Source organism: Neolamprologus multifasciatus, chromosome 5 (assembly GCF_963576455.1).
Source record: "Neolamprologus multifasciatus chromosome 5, fNeoMul1.2, whole genome shotgun sequence".
In the NCBI taxonomy this organism is placed as follows: domain Eukaryota; kingdom Metazoa; phylum Chordata; class Actinopteri; order Cichliformes; family Cichlidae; genus Neolamprologus; species Neolamprologus multifasciatus.
The window spans coordinates 1,745,589-1,761,259 of NC_140443.1; the positions used below are offsets into that span (position 1 = coordinate 1,745,589).

The 15,671-nt window shown below is 42.3% G+C and overlaps 1 protein-coding gene across 5 annotated transcripts in view; it reads left to right on the top strand.

Annotated features, from left to right (window-relative positions):
- Window positions 1–15,671, top strand: part of pcbp4 (poly(rC) binding protein 4) — a 204,145-nt gene that overhangs the window by 93,309 nt on the left and 95,165 nt on the right. For all 5 annotated transcript variants that reach the window (XM_085160428.1, XM_085160424.1, XM_085160425.1 and 2 more), the window contains one exon: window positions 14,224–14,541. In XM_085160428.1, coding sequence (XP_085016554.1) covers window positions 14,404–14,541 — 138 coding nt within the window. In that variant the 5' untranslated portion in view covers window positions 14,224–14,403. The remainder of the gene's footprint in view (window positions 1–14,223; window positions 14,542–15,671) is intronic.

The window sequence follows — 15,671 nt, forward strand, 5'->3', positions numbered from 1 at the left end:
AGCGGCCGCATGCGCAAAAGAAGACGTCGCACACAACGCGCTCTGTTTAGACCCAGACCAACAGTATTGTGTGACTGATGTCCTTAATATAAAGACTTCAGACTTCACGTTTCCCAATTTTTGCTTTAAGTTATTTTGTTATTTACATAATAATGTAAATAACCTAATAATGATCCTTATTGCTGTTTTAGAGGAGCGCTGCTTCAAAGGATAGTTGCAGATTTCTGTCAGAATCTGCAGATTATACAGTACAAATAAAATGTTCACGTTTCTCCAACGTTGTCTTCCCAACAGTTTCACTGGATGTCCAGGAAGCGTTCGCGGTGTCTTCTCCGGCGCTGATAATTGGCGTCTGTCTTGTGTCAGTGACGTAAAAGACGGATTTAATGCGACGTGACCATCAAACAGCAGCTTTCTAAAACATCAGATATGTATCAGATTCAGCACCACATACGAAAGTGACCCAGATCGGATTTGAAAATATTGGATTTGTGCCGTTCACACTGTCACACCATGATCGGATATGGGTCGCAGAGGGTCAAAAAAGTCGGATTTGATGCGCTTTCGCCTGCAGTGTGAACGTAGCCTAAGGCTGTGTCCCAATTCAGGGTCTGCAGCCTCAACGATCCTCAAGGGCCGCGTACTCAAAGACCGCTAAGGCGGGAAGTGCGAGGCTTGTGAAATGGGACAGTCTAGCCTCCGTCGCGCTGCCCAGGTTGCCTAGCAACCATGATACTAACAGCTGGAAACGTTTCATACAGCTTTGTTTGACAGAAATGAAGGAGAAAATCTTTTGTTCGTTTGTTTGTTTCTACATGAGCTTTGATCATTCTCTGATTAAGCTCAGCTATTGAACGGCGTATATTTTAAAGTAAAGGCTTTAAAACCAAGTTAGTACAAACGTCACTAATGTCACATGACTTTGCCGACATGTGGCCAACAGGAATGTTTTAATGTTCTTCGTTATTAAAGTGACATAATATTCAGTACTTAGTTTACTAAGTTACTCTTCGGGCGCCAAAATTATCCACACCCACCGCCACGCATTCTGGGATATGTTGGGCCACGAAGTCTACACCGCCACGTCCTTAAAATTCAGGGAAATGAAGGACGCATTTGAGGGCCGCATTTCGAGCAGCCTTCGAATTGGGACAGCCTTCGTCGCGTTGCTGTGACGTAATCGGCCTTAAAATGCGGCCTTTAAGGCTGCAGACCCTGAATTGGGATACAGCCTAAGACTGTGCAGCGTCGCAGCCTGACGGCCACGCCTCAGTGCAGCGTCGCGATGAGGAGAACGCTTGATGTTTCTTCAGGAATCGCGAGGCGGTTGTTTCGGGATGAGGCTGTCGGCGCCGACGACGGCTGCAACGTTCTGAAGTATCTGAGAGAGACGCAGAGCAGAGCACCTGAACTGTGGCGCCAACATGTGCCCACTCGCTTTAAGCCCACACCGACACAGTTGTCGTTCCCCGCTCACCCTGCCTGCCGCATTTGGCTCACGTCAACTTCCTCCTCTTCCCTGAAATGAACTCGCTGTGTTTTTATCCAGCACCCACACTCGCTGCATCAGGAGACTTTGGCCTGTAGTTGTAGCAGGGATCAAACCCTCGCCTCACCATTACTGATGGAAATCGTTTCCTGAACATCCCTGAGCTGTAAAAGCCGGTTTTATTTGTAGCTGTGACGCTACGTGTCACTTTTACCCTAAAACCTGAGCAAACGTGGCCTCTGCAGTTGTATTTAACCCTGCCAATAACTTTAACCAAACGTGAGTCACAGAAGCAGAACACATTAAATAAATAAGGGGGATTTGTCTTTCTTGTAGCTGTCTGCAGATTCTATTTTAGGGTTTGTGGTACCAGCTCGGCTGTAGCATCGCTGTTTATCACAGTGTTAGCAGGAGCATCCTAGCATTACCCCGTCCTTGTAATCACAGTGATTATCAACACAAAATGACCTCTCTCTCTGCTGCTCGCCCACTTCCTCCCCTCCTCAGTTTGAGTGAACAGCTGAAATTTAGTCCTCCTCCTGTCTCAAAGCCCCGCCCTCCTCTTTCTCTCTGCCCCCGGGGGTGGCGGGGGGAGAGCTCTCCTCCCCTCCATAGATTCTGTGGTCTGTAAATAGAGACTGGTGTCACCCGCACATAGGAAGGCAATGATGTCAGCCTCTCTCTGACACACACACACACACACACACACACTGGTAATGATGTCACTACCTGACCATCCCAACCATGACATCATCTTCTGGTGCCACCAAACAATTTTCTGTATAAAAATACAGCAGCTGCCTCTGTGGGCGCAGTAACATGCAGATTAGTGTGTAAACTGATACAAGTAACATTAAATAAAACGACAACTGTAACAATGTTGCTCTCGATTCTGTACTGTGACTCTGTGGACCAGTTATTTACTCGTCTTCTTCATGTGCACATGTTGACCTCCTTGTCTCTTTGTTTACATTATACTTCATCCTCTTGATGAAAGATCGTCCTTGATGACAGAGAAGGAAAGAAATCAGGAGGCAGCAGAAACAGCAGGTTTAGGATAAAAGCCGACTTTAACCCTGCGTGATAAGAAGTGTTACTAACCCTCACAGGAGTGACAGGATTCATTCTTACCATAAACCTACTGCAGGGTCCTGACTCAGGTCCTGTTGCTTCTCTTCTTTTTCTTTACGTTACAGAAGCTAGTGGACTAGACGGGTGGTTGAACTAAACTGGATTAACTGGCTAAGTTCAAAATATTGATATCCACTGACATGGGAAAATTTCATCAAGGTAACAAAGACCATCCATCCGTTTGCTTCTGTGCATCCAGTTCAGGGTCGAGGGAGCCTGGAGCCTGTCCGAGCCTTCGCGAGGCAGGGTGTGTGTGTTACGGTGTGTTCACACTGAACGCAATAGAGGCGGCCAGAGCGTCAGGTTTACATGTAAAGTCAATGAAAAAGCGCGATGAGACGCGATTGCGGGTCCCGCGAAAATTCGGAAGCAGATTTGCGCCGCGAAAATGCCAAAACGCGTGAAACGTGCGTCAGTGTACCAGGTCTGGCACGTTTGACTCGCGGAAAAAACCACACGCTTCAGTTTTTGTGTTGCATTTTGTGCATACACGCGTTTCGCGTCTACAGCCCGAGTTGGAAAAATCTGAACTTCAGCGTCAAATCGCGCCGCGACAACCAATCAGGAGCCTGGTGACGTGGCTGTGACTACGAGGGCTGCCACGATTAGTCGACTAGTCACGATTACGTCGACGACTGATTTAATAGTCGACGCATCGTTTGAAGCTTTGTAAGATCCCAAAAGACGCAGGAATAAGTAGTAGGATTTAAGAGTGTAATAACGGACTGAAACAGAAGATGGCAGCACTGCATGTACAAGGATGCCAGCTGCCGTTAAACCCCGAAGAAGAAGAAGCTGTGTCCCAGAATTCATAGCGCAGCCCAGCTCAGTTTCCAACAATGGCGGCAGCTAGTTAGTTTTAATATTACTCTTATTATTCTTTCTGGGTCACAAAATAAACGTTTAACATATTTTCAGGCGAGAATGTAGCTGTGTAAACCTCAAATATCTGCTCAGTTTATCAAGACACCACATATTTTCAAAAGCGCTCCGACGTTTTCGGAGACGTCTGTTACCCACTAGCTCGATAGCTAGCCGGGGGCTAGGCTAACTAGAGCCGTGAGAACACCGGACTCCCGGCTAATCGTTTACAAACCCACCGCCGTCTTTCGCTACTCAGGTTAAACATGATATATAAGTCACTTAGATAACTTAAAAATGTTATTGTTTGGCTTTTTTCAGTATTTTATTTGTTCCTGAGTAAATCGGTTTGGCTGAGATTAAAGTTATAGTTTTTACACAGCTGAATAAACGTCAAGCAGACAGCTGATTATCAGAAGTGTGAGATGCTCGAGAATTTACTCCGGTGTCCTGTTATATTTTAGATAGCAAGGAGTTTATTAAACTTCACCGAAACAATCTGCAAATTTCATTAAAATTTAATAAACTATCATCTTGTCTTTATTTTTAGTTAGCACATACCTTAAACACTTAAAGCTGTAAGCTAATGATAGTTATATAAGAGCAGATGCTGCTGGTGCAATAAGCTGTATGTTTTACGTCCAATGGATGATGACCTGATTAGTCGACTATCAAAATAATCGTTTGTGGCAGCCCTAGTGCGTGTGTGTGTTTGAGGAAGTGAGTCAGGGAGAGGCAGTTTTTCTGTCTCTTCTCTGGTTTTACAAGCAGCTCGTCCTTGACGTTGCAGTTGACCAACGATGTGATTTAAATCAGCCGGCTGCTGCTTTAATCCAATCAGCTTTAAGGAATGAGTTCTGAGCTCAGCGTTTAATCCAATCAGTATTTAGAAATGAGTTGTTGCTGGCCAGAATCAATCAGGCCTGCCCACCTGATAATCAAATTCAATACAGTGATTTAGCTCATGTCCCTGAAACATATTGAGAGTGTTCTGCCTCCTCGTTCTGCCTCTGATTTCCTCCCCCAGGATTTGTTTGAGGGCTTTTCTTCCCGTTTCCTCCTTTTTCGTCACTTTTTCTTTCTTTTCTGTGTGTGTGTGTGTGTGTGTGTGTTCATGCACACGTCGACTTCCTGTTTCTCTCTATTTGTTTCTTTCGGAACAATTTCCTTTTCTTGTGTTGGAGACTGATATGAAAGGCGGCTTTGCCTGATGAGTCCAGTGGGAAAGCAGTCGGAGGAGAAAAGGAGGGCAGCGTGTTGATGTATCAGAGTATAATTTGAGAGACAAGTCCTGGATTTCATCTGCAGTATTGTTCTGAAACAATAGTGCAGTCGCACTCAGCAGAGAGGGACGAGTCCACTACACGTGTATAAGATGTTGCACAAATATGATCGCAGTCACGATAAATCTCATTGTTGGCATTTGACTCGTGGTCTTTGTTCAAGTTCTTGTTGGAAACAATGTTTTTGTTTTTCTAAAAAGGGGAAAATGGGTGATGGTGGTTTTGTTTCCAACAACCAAATTAAATCTGTACAATCCAAGAAAAATATGACCAGCCTGCCAAACTTAACTGAGAGACGAGGCAACAGTTAACAAGCAGAGCTCACATTAATCATCTGTGCTGAAGCTTTTCCATTTATGTTGCTAACAGTGTTATCTGTTGGCTTATGTTTATATTTTGAAATCTCAGTGTCACCATGTTGCTTTAGACAGAAATGACCACATTTTGACAACAGAGATCAACTAATGCACGCTGGCTTCATCTGTGACCTCTGTGGCTGCACCACACAAACCGAAAAAATGCTGAAATTTCTTCTTCTGGGATGATTTTAATGCAAATAACCTCACAGCAGCCATATTGTTGGCACAAACGGTCCAGTTCAGGGACTTCAGTCATCTGAGGTGAAGCTTAGCAAACCGCTAGCAGCTACAACTGCCTGCGTCACCATCCATCTGTTAGTCAGAGGCCACGCCCCTAATTATAAGCTTTAATTGCAGCAGGTGAGTTATACACGAGTGTGTGAGGGCTAGGGATGGGTATCGTTTAGGTTTTATCCGATACCGGTGCCAAACCGGTACTTTTGAAATGGTGCCGGTGCTTAAACAATGGAAAAAACACAAACTTTGTCCAAAAACCTCTCATGTTTAGCTGTTTTCCACTTTTTCTTTGGTCATTTTAGCCTTTTTGTCCAGGGTGAAGGGAGTATCTGCCATCAAACAAGAAGACAGCTGCATGTAGCTATGATGATGTTTGCTAGTTCACCTTACATGCATTAATGTATTAACGTGGTTAGCCTACTCAACGTAATAGGCTACTGGTACTGGTATCCGGTGCCATGATGGCACTGGATACCAGTACCCATCCCTAGTGAGGAGCCAGCATTAGAAGAACTGCAGTTATTGAAACTTTGTTGGCATCAGGAGATTGTTGCTTGGTTTTGACAAGTTTGTTGAATTTTCACTCGCATTCACGCCAGCCTGAACTTTCAGTTCAGTGTTATTTATATGGCTCCAACAACATCAGTCTGCTCGAGGCCTTTTACATCATAAAGTTCTGCAACGATTGGACAAGACAGAAAATATTGTTGAAATTTCAACACCGAACAACATCAGCCAGAGAAAGACTCCTGCAAAACCACAAGATCAACATGTTTTTCTGCCATTCAGGGTTTTATAAAACTGATTCCAAACACAGTTAATCAGTAATTTATTTGCATTTAACTGGCTTCTCCACAGGTGTAACATCTCCTATTGGCTCTGGGGAACATTATTATTTTACCTTTACTACCATGGCATGCCCAAGCCTCTCTCTCTCTATCTCACTGTGTCAGAGCTAAAACAGCAATAATCCAGGTTTAAATCAGCACCATGGACAGCAGCTGCTCTCAGAGGTCGGGTTTACGCGTCTTCACGTGACAGAGGGCAAAGGTCAGGAAGTTCAATAATGTGCTTCCCAGCAGAACCGTCAGAGCTGATTTATATAAAATGACTGAGTTTATGTTTGCAACTAAAATAAAGCTCACAGGGAAAATGTTCTGGCTCCGGCTGTGCTGTCGGACATTTGAGTTACTTCCCCAGTGAATAACAATTCAGTAATGAGATTACATTTTGTATATCTGAGAGAATTTGAATAATGTGAAGTAGAAATCAAACTGATGCGTTACATCTCTGCTGATCCATCGGCTGAGAGAAGAAATCTGCAAACGTCTTGAGTCACATTTTTAATGCAGATCAAGTCAAAAAGGCCTGAAACGGTTTTCCTTCATCCTTCAAAGTCATCCCATAAATACTGAAGCTGGAAAACTGGCTTTTAATTCCTGAACCCCTCAAGTGGCTCAATCAGCAGCGACCATTAGAGTAACTAATCCCTTTACAATGTAATCATTTTAAATCTGTTGTTAATGTGTTTTCTGTTTGAACGGCTTCATGACTCTGCCTCTTGTGTTTTGTGTGTTTTGATATTTGTTGATGTTTAAGTAATAACAACAAAGTGGGTTTATCAGGATACAAATGGATTTATTTTGGAAACATAGTCGTTAATCTCGAATATAAATAAAAGTATAAACACATCCTCAGCACACTTGAACATGTTTCACACAGCAAATACATTTTGTTTCCTGATATAAGTGCAATTAAAGTTGCAGTAAACATTTTTTATGTATTTCAAACACCCACCTTTTAGTTTGTCCTTCCAAACAAATCTGTTGGCCCGTTTCTGTGTCCGGCTTCTTTGTCTTGAAAAGCATATAAAGACCGATTGTTGCGTTTAGGAATAAACGGACTAATCAACATTATTACTTTGCTCTGTGATTGCAGAGCTCCAGTTATCGTAGCTGCAACACAAACAAGGCCAAAGTTCAGCAGCGCTGCAGAGCGCCGGCTGTGGAGGTTGTGTTTGTGCAACGGAGAAAGAAAGCAGAGAAAATCTTCTTCTTCCTCTCACATTATGACAGGATGTACAAAAGGATGTGTGTGACTGACCATCATCATCGCTCGCCATCAATCGTGTGATTTTGTCGTTCACATTTACCAAGAGATCTACTTTCACAGTGTTATTTGTTTTGGACAGTTGTTGTATCCACATGCTTTCCAATTGTTTCCTGTCGTGTCTCCTGCTCCAGCGCCGCGTGCTCGTGTGGGCGTTTAAACGCTCAGACTCACACTTTATACACGTGTGATGTCACAGCCATGGATTTTCATAAACGTGATCATTTCGGGTTCACAACTCTGGCTGTGAGCAAAGAGGCTCCACTTGTCGTTTGTGAGCCGCGAGACGTTTGGCGTGCAGGTGTGGTAGCCTTAAAGCTCATACGATACGCTGCGATAAAACGAGTCTATCGGTGAGTTAAAAGATGAAGTTGGCAGTAGGGGTTGGGAAAAATCGATACTGTGTAGCATGGTGATATTTTGTTTGCTAATAATGTATGGATACAGGGACAGCAGAAATCGATACTTTGTTACAAAAAGGTTTTTGTGCTCTGACTTCAGAGCATGTTGATCCTTTTTCTGAGCAAGAATCCTGACATTCCTTCACTGTCCAAATGTGTTTAACTTGTTTTTGGCAGCAATAAACATGACAGTTTACTTATTTTAATTTAAGACATGTTTTATTTGAATTAAGTTTAAAACTTTTTTATTTAATGTCAAATTATATTTTGTTTTAATTTACTTTCAAATTCTTCAGTTGCTGAAGGGGCTGCATAGTTTTCATAAACTGCATAGTTCAGAATAGCTATAATTGTACCAGATGGTTGATTCAGTTAAGTTGGACTAGACTGTAATACAAACTGTTCAGTTTGTCAACAATCAAACTGAAATGAGAGAAAGACTGAGTGTGAGACTTTGATATTAGAGAAAATGAATATTGATAAAGTTTACCTTTATGTACAGAATCTGAATATCGCAAAATATTTTTAAAAAATTGCAATAATATCGTATCGTGGGATGTATGGTGATTCCCACCTCTAGTTGGCAGTGAGGCAGAGTTCCTCTTATGATGCTGAAAATGGAGATAACAGGACCGTTTAAGTAAAAGTAGCAGTAGCTCACTGTAAATGTGACAGTCCTGCATTTACAGGGTTACAGGTAAAATACACATTATCAAAGGAATCGACTTAAAGGACCAAAATATGTTTCCTGTGTTTTTTACTCAAATATGCTGTTTTTAGAGGTTTCTGCTGCATTGACGTTGTCGTTACGTCTTTGTTGATTATATATTTATAATAATGATGTAACAACATTTGGTGGAAACCAAAACCAACAAGCTCTTGTGGGCGGAGTTTAAAGTCACTGCCATAAACAAAGTTCATGTTTTTTCGTAGTTACGCCTGCATGTGTTTCTTTGCTATTTTTCACACCAGTCAGCAGTTTCATTGACAGTAGTTTAAACTGGTACGTGCTCACTGGCTTTGCTAGCAGATATTTTGCTCACAGGAGTTCATTGCATGGATGCTGGTCACTACTTTGCTGCTTGCACCTTCCTGTTTGCTTGGAGAATCTGTTTGTGTGTCGGTGTGGACCGTCACCGCCACTGCTTGTTTCTGGCAGCTGCTGCAGTCCAGGCTGCTGCCAATGAACGGATCATCAATAAATAAAAATACAAACAGAAAAGCAGAGAAGGAATTAAACTGACACTTATTTTTTAAACTGTATGAAGGCGTAACATCCTCGTGCTGTGTAGCATCCCTAATGAATGCATCTACACAGAATCACCCAGAACTATATTTAAGGAAATGCGTGTATTCGGTGTCCTGTGGTTTCATGGAGATAAAGTGCAGCATATACTCTGCTGCAGAAAATAAATATGAACAATTTTCCTCCTGGACATCCGGTTAAACTCAGAGATGAGTCCCCGAAAGGTTACTGTGTGACCATCGTCCCCACAATGTCAGTAAAACAAGTAAAATCATACACACACTCTCTCAGTTCTGAGCTCATGCATGGCTGATTCATGGCTTATTCCCCCGAGTGTGTGTGTGTGTGTGTGTGTGTGTGTGTGTGTGTGTGTGTGTGTGTGTGTGTGTGTGTGTGTGCGTGTGTGTGTGTGTGTGTGTGGGCAAACATGACTCAGAGGGGGATGGGTAGGCCTGGTTTTAACCCGGTATGAAAGAACTTTAATAATTCATATGTTCTGTGTTCTTCATCTCCCTCCTTCTTCCTCACTCACACACACACACACACACACACACACACACACTGTTCAGAGGGAAAAAAACCCACTAAATCCACCCTCTCAAATGCATGCACTCATGCAGCTGCACACTCCAGCCTATCCGAGACGCTGCACAACAATACGCACAATTTCCACACAGAGGTTTTAATGGATGCGCAGATAAGCAAACACTCGACCTGTGCTGCCAATAACTGAATTCATGTGTAAACGATGTTTTGACAGCCGCTCTTCTCGCTCCCCGGGAGGTCGTGTAAGCCGTCTCCTGCCATTCCTCCCTCCCCCCACCTCCTCCTGCCACTCGCTACTATTTTAACTCTGTTTTCTCTCTCAGCACCTCTGTCCTCTGATTTGTTTCTCAACTGTGTGTGTGTGTGTGTGTGTGTGTGTGTGTGTGTGTGTTGCATTGTCATGAGATGCTGCTTGCTTTGCATGCCAAACAGCCTGCATTACATTTGTGACCTACTTTGGCTCAGAGTGTGTATTTTTTATGAGAGTGGGAGATGCAGACGTGCAGATGGAGACGTGAGGCTCGCCGTTTGCATAGAAACACATTTAAAGCTGCACAACAAGCCATCAGCACGCACACGCACACAAACATACGATCATTTATACGCACCTTTTTATTCGTCTGCATACCTCGAGTTACCTACAGTGCTGGTTGGCATAGTGACAGAGTGTGTGTGTGTGTGTGTGTGTGTGTGTGTGTGTGTGCACAAACAGCAAAATCTGCTAAAAGAAACATACGTTTACTCAAAGATGATCAAAGTGCAGCGTGTACATGCAGTCATGTGTACATGCAGTCATGTGTGCAGCACGCATAGTTGTGTATCTGTGTACAACAAGGTGAATGCAGGAGTGGAGCACGTCTCTCTTTCTCTGTTTTCCTTTCAGTTTTGTGTGAAAAGGAAACGCTTAAGTATCATCACGCTTGAGCGGCGCTTCCACGGCCAGAAGCTTATTTAATTCAGCCCCCTAAGCTTTTTTTTTTAAACAGAATTCCCAATTAATTTTTAAATTGCAGCACAGACTTGTTGACTAGCTTCTGACACTTGAGAAATTATGCTAATTTCCACACTTCGCACGGCACCGGAGCCGGCTCGCTCCCGCCGCGCTGCTGAGGATGTGGAGTCAGTGAAACACCTTGTTGGCCTCGTGGCTGCAGGGCCAAGAGCGCTGCTGGTTTACAGCGCAGAGACTGCGTTCGTGCAGAGCCACGCTCGGCGCTGTGCTCCGACAGCATGAGCGTAACAGCGTTTGTTGGAAGATTTAAAGTCGCTGCCCTCACGCTCTGACCTTTACTTTTAATACTGCAACCTACTTTTATTTTTACTAGAGACGGCACGATACCACTTTTTTATGTCCAATACTGATATTATAAATTTGGATATCTGCCGATACCGATATGAATCCGATATATTGTGTTTTTTAATCAATAAAACGTTTTTTTAATATCTTGCTGCATTTTGTATAAGTTTATACTCAAGTTTAAATAAATAACAACACTAAAGCTACTCTGTTATACCTGTATGTAAAAAACACACTGCGCCCAAAATATTTCATAGTTCAGCAACACTGATCAATCTAATAAACGTAAACCTGCTCCATCCTCCCTATTCTGGTATTTTAAAGAGTACTTAGCAGAAATATTAAGCAACCTAACTAATAGGGTTGCAAACTCCCAGCAAAATAAAATAGGGAACCACCCTCCACCTCATGATGCTTAATTGACGTAATCAACTTTAATTTGATGCAGGGGGGAAAAAAATGCACAGAAATAAATTATTTTTCAAGAATAATTAAATAGATTCAACATCTTTCTTCAACAGAACTGCAGACTGCACAGATGGTATCTTCCCAAAGGAAAAAGTACTACAGCTTACTAGGGTATATTAGACTTAACAGTTACTATATACAGTAATGGACTTCTATACATTTTACATCAGATTAAAACTTTGGGTGTAAGATTCAGATAATTATTTATTAAAAGCTCGACATTTTAAATGAGAATAAGAAAGAAAAGTATGTCTTTGTGCCCCCTTTTCCCTGTTCATGCCCTATCGGCCCCCCTGGCTAAACTTTGCTAGATCCGCCCCTGCACAGTTACGTCAGCTGTAGAAAAAGATCCTGGTGTAGAAATAATATTAAATAAATTCTAACAACAGCTGATCAAGCTTAAACGTGCTGCTGTTGTTCAGCCGCTGGTTTCCTCTTTCTGGTGAGAAGTGGGCCAAAAACAAAGAAGAGAGACGATCAGCTGATCATTGATCAGTTTATGATTGAAGTAGCAGCAGGAGAGAGAGAGAGAGAGAGAGAGAGAGAGAGAGGCAGTTGCTCCATATATCTGTTGTTAAGCTTAACGTGGGAATGCTTTACAAACATTCAGAGATGAACTTACACACTTGCTTTACTTCTCTCTGGGAAAACTTCCTCGGAGATGAAATGCTGGTTTGGTAGCGACGCTACAAATACACACAGCCGCTCTATCACGTGATGCATACTGCTGCGACGTGCTACGGTTATGAGCCGAGTTACGCCGTGTAGCAAGTTTTGTGAGGTGCTTTTTTGATATTTAATAGATCGATTACATTTTTTATTTCTCGCCGATATCCGATCCAGTAATTTAGGTCAGTATCGGACCGTTACGTAATATCGGATCGGTCCATAATTTTTACGGCAACCTTTATTACCAGTTACTAATATAAATAGTTAAATTATTCTGTAAAAGTACTGGTCAGCATAACGAGGTCAATAAAAGGACGTTTTAAGGTGGTAAATGTTGACTGTTTATCTGCAAATTATGTCAAAGTTAAATTTAGATTATTGGATAAAACAGATGTTGACAGAATCGTCTCACTTCAAATTCTTTTAATGCAAAAGGAAAAACAGAAATTCCCGTTTAAATATCCTGTTTGGTCTCAGCGACTCTTCTGTTCTGTAGGAATATAACCAGAACCTGCCAGCTGAGCTGGTACCCTCGAGTTTTGCTCATTGACGGACTCTTCATATGAGGAAATCTGTCTGCATTTATAAATTAGACGGCAGTTGTTCACAAATGTTCGACAGTCTCTCTGAGAGTGACGAAGAAAGAAGAACCTGTGCAGTCGCCTTGCAGTGAAAAGTCACGAGTGTTCAACACCCTCGAGTCGTGACGAGCTGCAGAATGTGAAAGACCTTTGTGTCGATGCAGGGAGGCCTGTTCTTCCCCATGTGACTGAGCCATCAGGGTATTCTGTAGGGGTGGGGGAAAAATGGATACTGTGTAGCATGGTGATATTTTGTTTGTAATAATGTATGGATACAGGGACAGCAGAAATCGATACTTTGTTACAAAAAGGTTTTTGTGCTCTGACTTCAGAGCATGTTGATCCTTTTTCTGAGCAAGAATCCTGACATTCCTTCACTGTCCAAATGTGTTTAATAAACATGACAGTTTACTTATTTTAATTTAAGACATGTTTTATTTTAATTAAGTTTAAAACTTTTTTATTTAATGTAAAATTATATTTTGTTTTAATTGACTTTCAAATTCTTCAGTTGCTGAAGGGGCTGCATAGTTTTCATAAACTGCATAGTTCAGAATAGCTATAATTGTACCAGATGGTTGATTCAGTTAAGTTGGACTAGACTGTAATACAAACCGTTCAGTTTGTCAACAATCAAACTGAAATGAGAGAAAGACTGAGTGTGAGACTTTGATATTAGAGAAAATGAATATTGATAAAGTTTACCTTTATGTACAGAATCTGAATATCGCAAAATATTTTAAAAAATCACAATAATATCGTATCGTGCGTTAAGTATTGTGATAATATCGTATCGTGGGATGTATGGTGATTCCCACCTCTAGCATTCTGAGTAAAGCGGTAGTTTAGTAAAGCCAAGTGTGTGCAGCGTTGGGTTGTTTGTGACTGATCCTGGTTGGTGTAAGTTTGCTCGGCTAACCGTATCTCAGGATGGAGCCCTGTTGTTCATAGTGTTTTAATTTATGTAATAAAATATGGATGTTGCATCGATATAGCATTGCTGTGCACTAACTCAGGTGATCCTGTGCTGTGTCAGTAGTAGATGTGGACATCAGCATGCAGCAGGGCGTGCAGAGGGTTGGTCATAGACGAGGATCAGATGGATAATTTTAGGGTTTTCCTACATCTGTGGAAATTGCTTTAAAAACAGGATTCGGGGTTAAAAGTGTGCCTGAAATGACAAAGAAGTTCAGTTTGAAGCCTCTCGAGGAAACCCTGTTTAACACAGTGCTGCATGGTCTTAGGCTACGTTTGTTGAATCTGCAGCTGCTGACTCATATCTATCAACAGCCATTACAGCAGCTCTTACACGCTGAAATGACTCGTTTCCTGTTGCGCTCTGTTTAGTAAGACGCTCTGGATGCAGTGATCGGAGTGAGAGAATAATAAGAAGTCAATAAAGGCTGTTCTCAGCAAACACTGATTATAAGAGGCTTACAAAAACGCGCAGAATGATCCCAACATGCTGGTTTTAGGCTCATCGCGTCTAAATACAGACATTCGAAACGTCACAAACTCAAACACTTTCTTGTCTTTCTTTCCACAGAAACCGGAGTAAGGATAGATCCCACCCCCGACGCCAGCTCCGCCCGTACAGCCCCAAACCGCGACCTCCCCTTCCCCCTCTCGCAGCTCCAGGGCTCTCTGAGGGTTCCTTTCCGGGTTCTCCGAAGGGTTCTCTGTGGTGTTCTGTAGAGCTCCATACGCCTCGGGGCCTCAGACCTTCATGCGTCTCCCAGCAGCAGAGTCCACCCACACCTTCACCCACCACACCACCACCTCCTCTACCATGAGCTGTGAACAGGAGTTTGGAGACGGCGCCATGGGAGTCACGCTCACACTGCGCCTCCTCATGCACGGAAAGGTGAGCGAGGCTGTTATTCATGTTAATTAGAGAGAAATAAAGGACACTGCAGGTTATTGTGCCGCCAGCAGCCAGAGACAAGAACATGACATCAATAAATACTGAAAAGTAATTACATTATAATAACATCTCAGATGGAAATGATTCAGAAACTTTAAAAGGTTCACAAGTTTAACTTATAGAGAAAAAGCTGCCAACATAATAAACAGAATATTATTTTCTGGGGAACCAGGATCAGGTGAGGACGAGGCCAGCATGGTTCCCCACACACTCACAGAGCTGAGAAACACGGGGAGAACATGCAAACTCCACACAGAAAGGCCTGATGGTGGAATTGACTGTGCTGCACATGAAGAAGTCAAAAACCAGTTTCCACAGTTTTGTTTTTAAATCCATTCAAGATATTTATTTAAGCCTTTAAGAAGGGGCAAAGCATGCAGCTCAATCAAATTAACCCTTTAAAGCCGGTCGGAGCAGCACGCTCTGTTTTGTGTAACTATTTTTAAATCCCTGTAGCTCTGCAACCACGTGAGCTAGCGCAATAATTTTTGTTGCATATGAAACCGGAGGAGTTGTACTTACATCTTATGCCATCAGCTTGTCCTCGGTCACAGTTTCCTTCCACATATAACTTTGCAAAAACTGCATAAAAAGCACTTGCAGCAACAAAAACATAATATTCCAGAAACACGCTTTGCCGATCCGATCAGCTGTTTGTAACACTTCCTACGTCCATCAGAGCGAACTATCGCATGTCCGCCATGACCTGCCCGAAACCAGAAGTGACATCGTTTTCGCGGAAATGTAGTTTTTTTACCATCAGGGCCTCATGAGCCTATACTGGTGTTTTTAAAAGTTATGTTTGACTTTATGACTTTCTGTGTGGTTTCTGGGATGCTTAGGACTCATATTGCACTGCTGGAAATAGTTTATTTTGATGCATATGCTGCTTTTTTGCAAATTTGCATTATAATATTTATTTTCGTTTTTCCTGCAGTGTATAAAAATTGGTGTATTTCAAAAATAAAACTATGAAGACACTCAAAATAAATTTCCTGTGGTGGGAAACTATTTTGTGCAACTTTTTTGTATTTACAGTTTTGAGGGATAAGCCTCTTAAATTTCTCTAA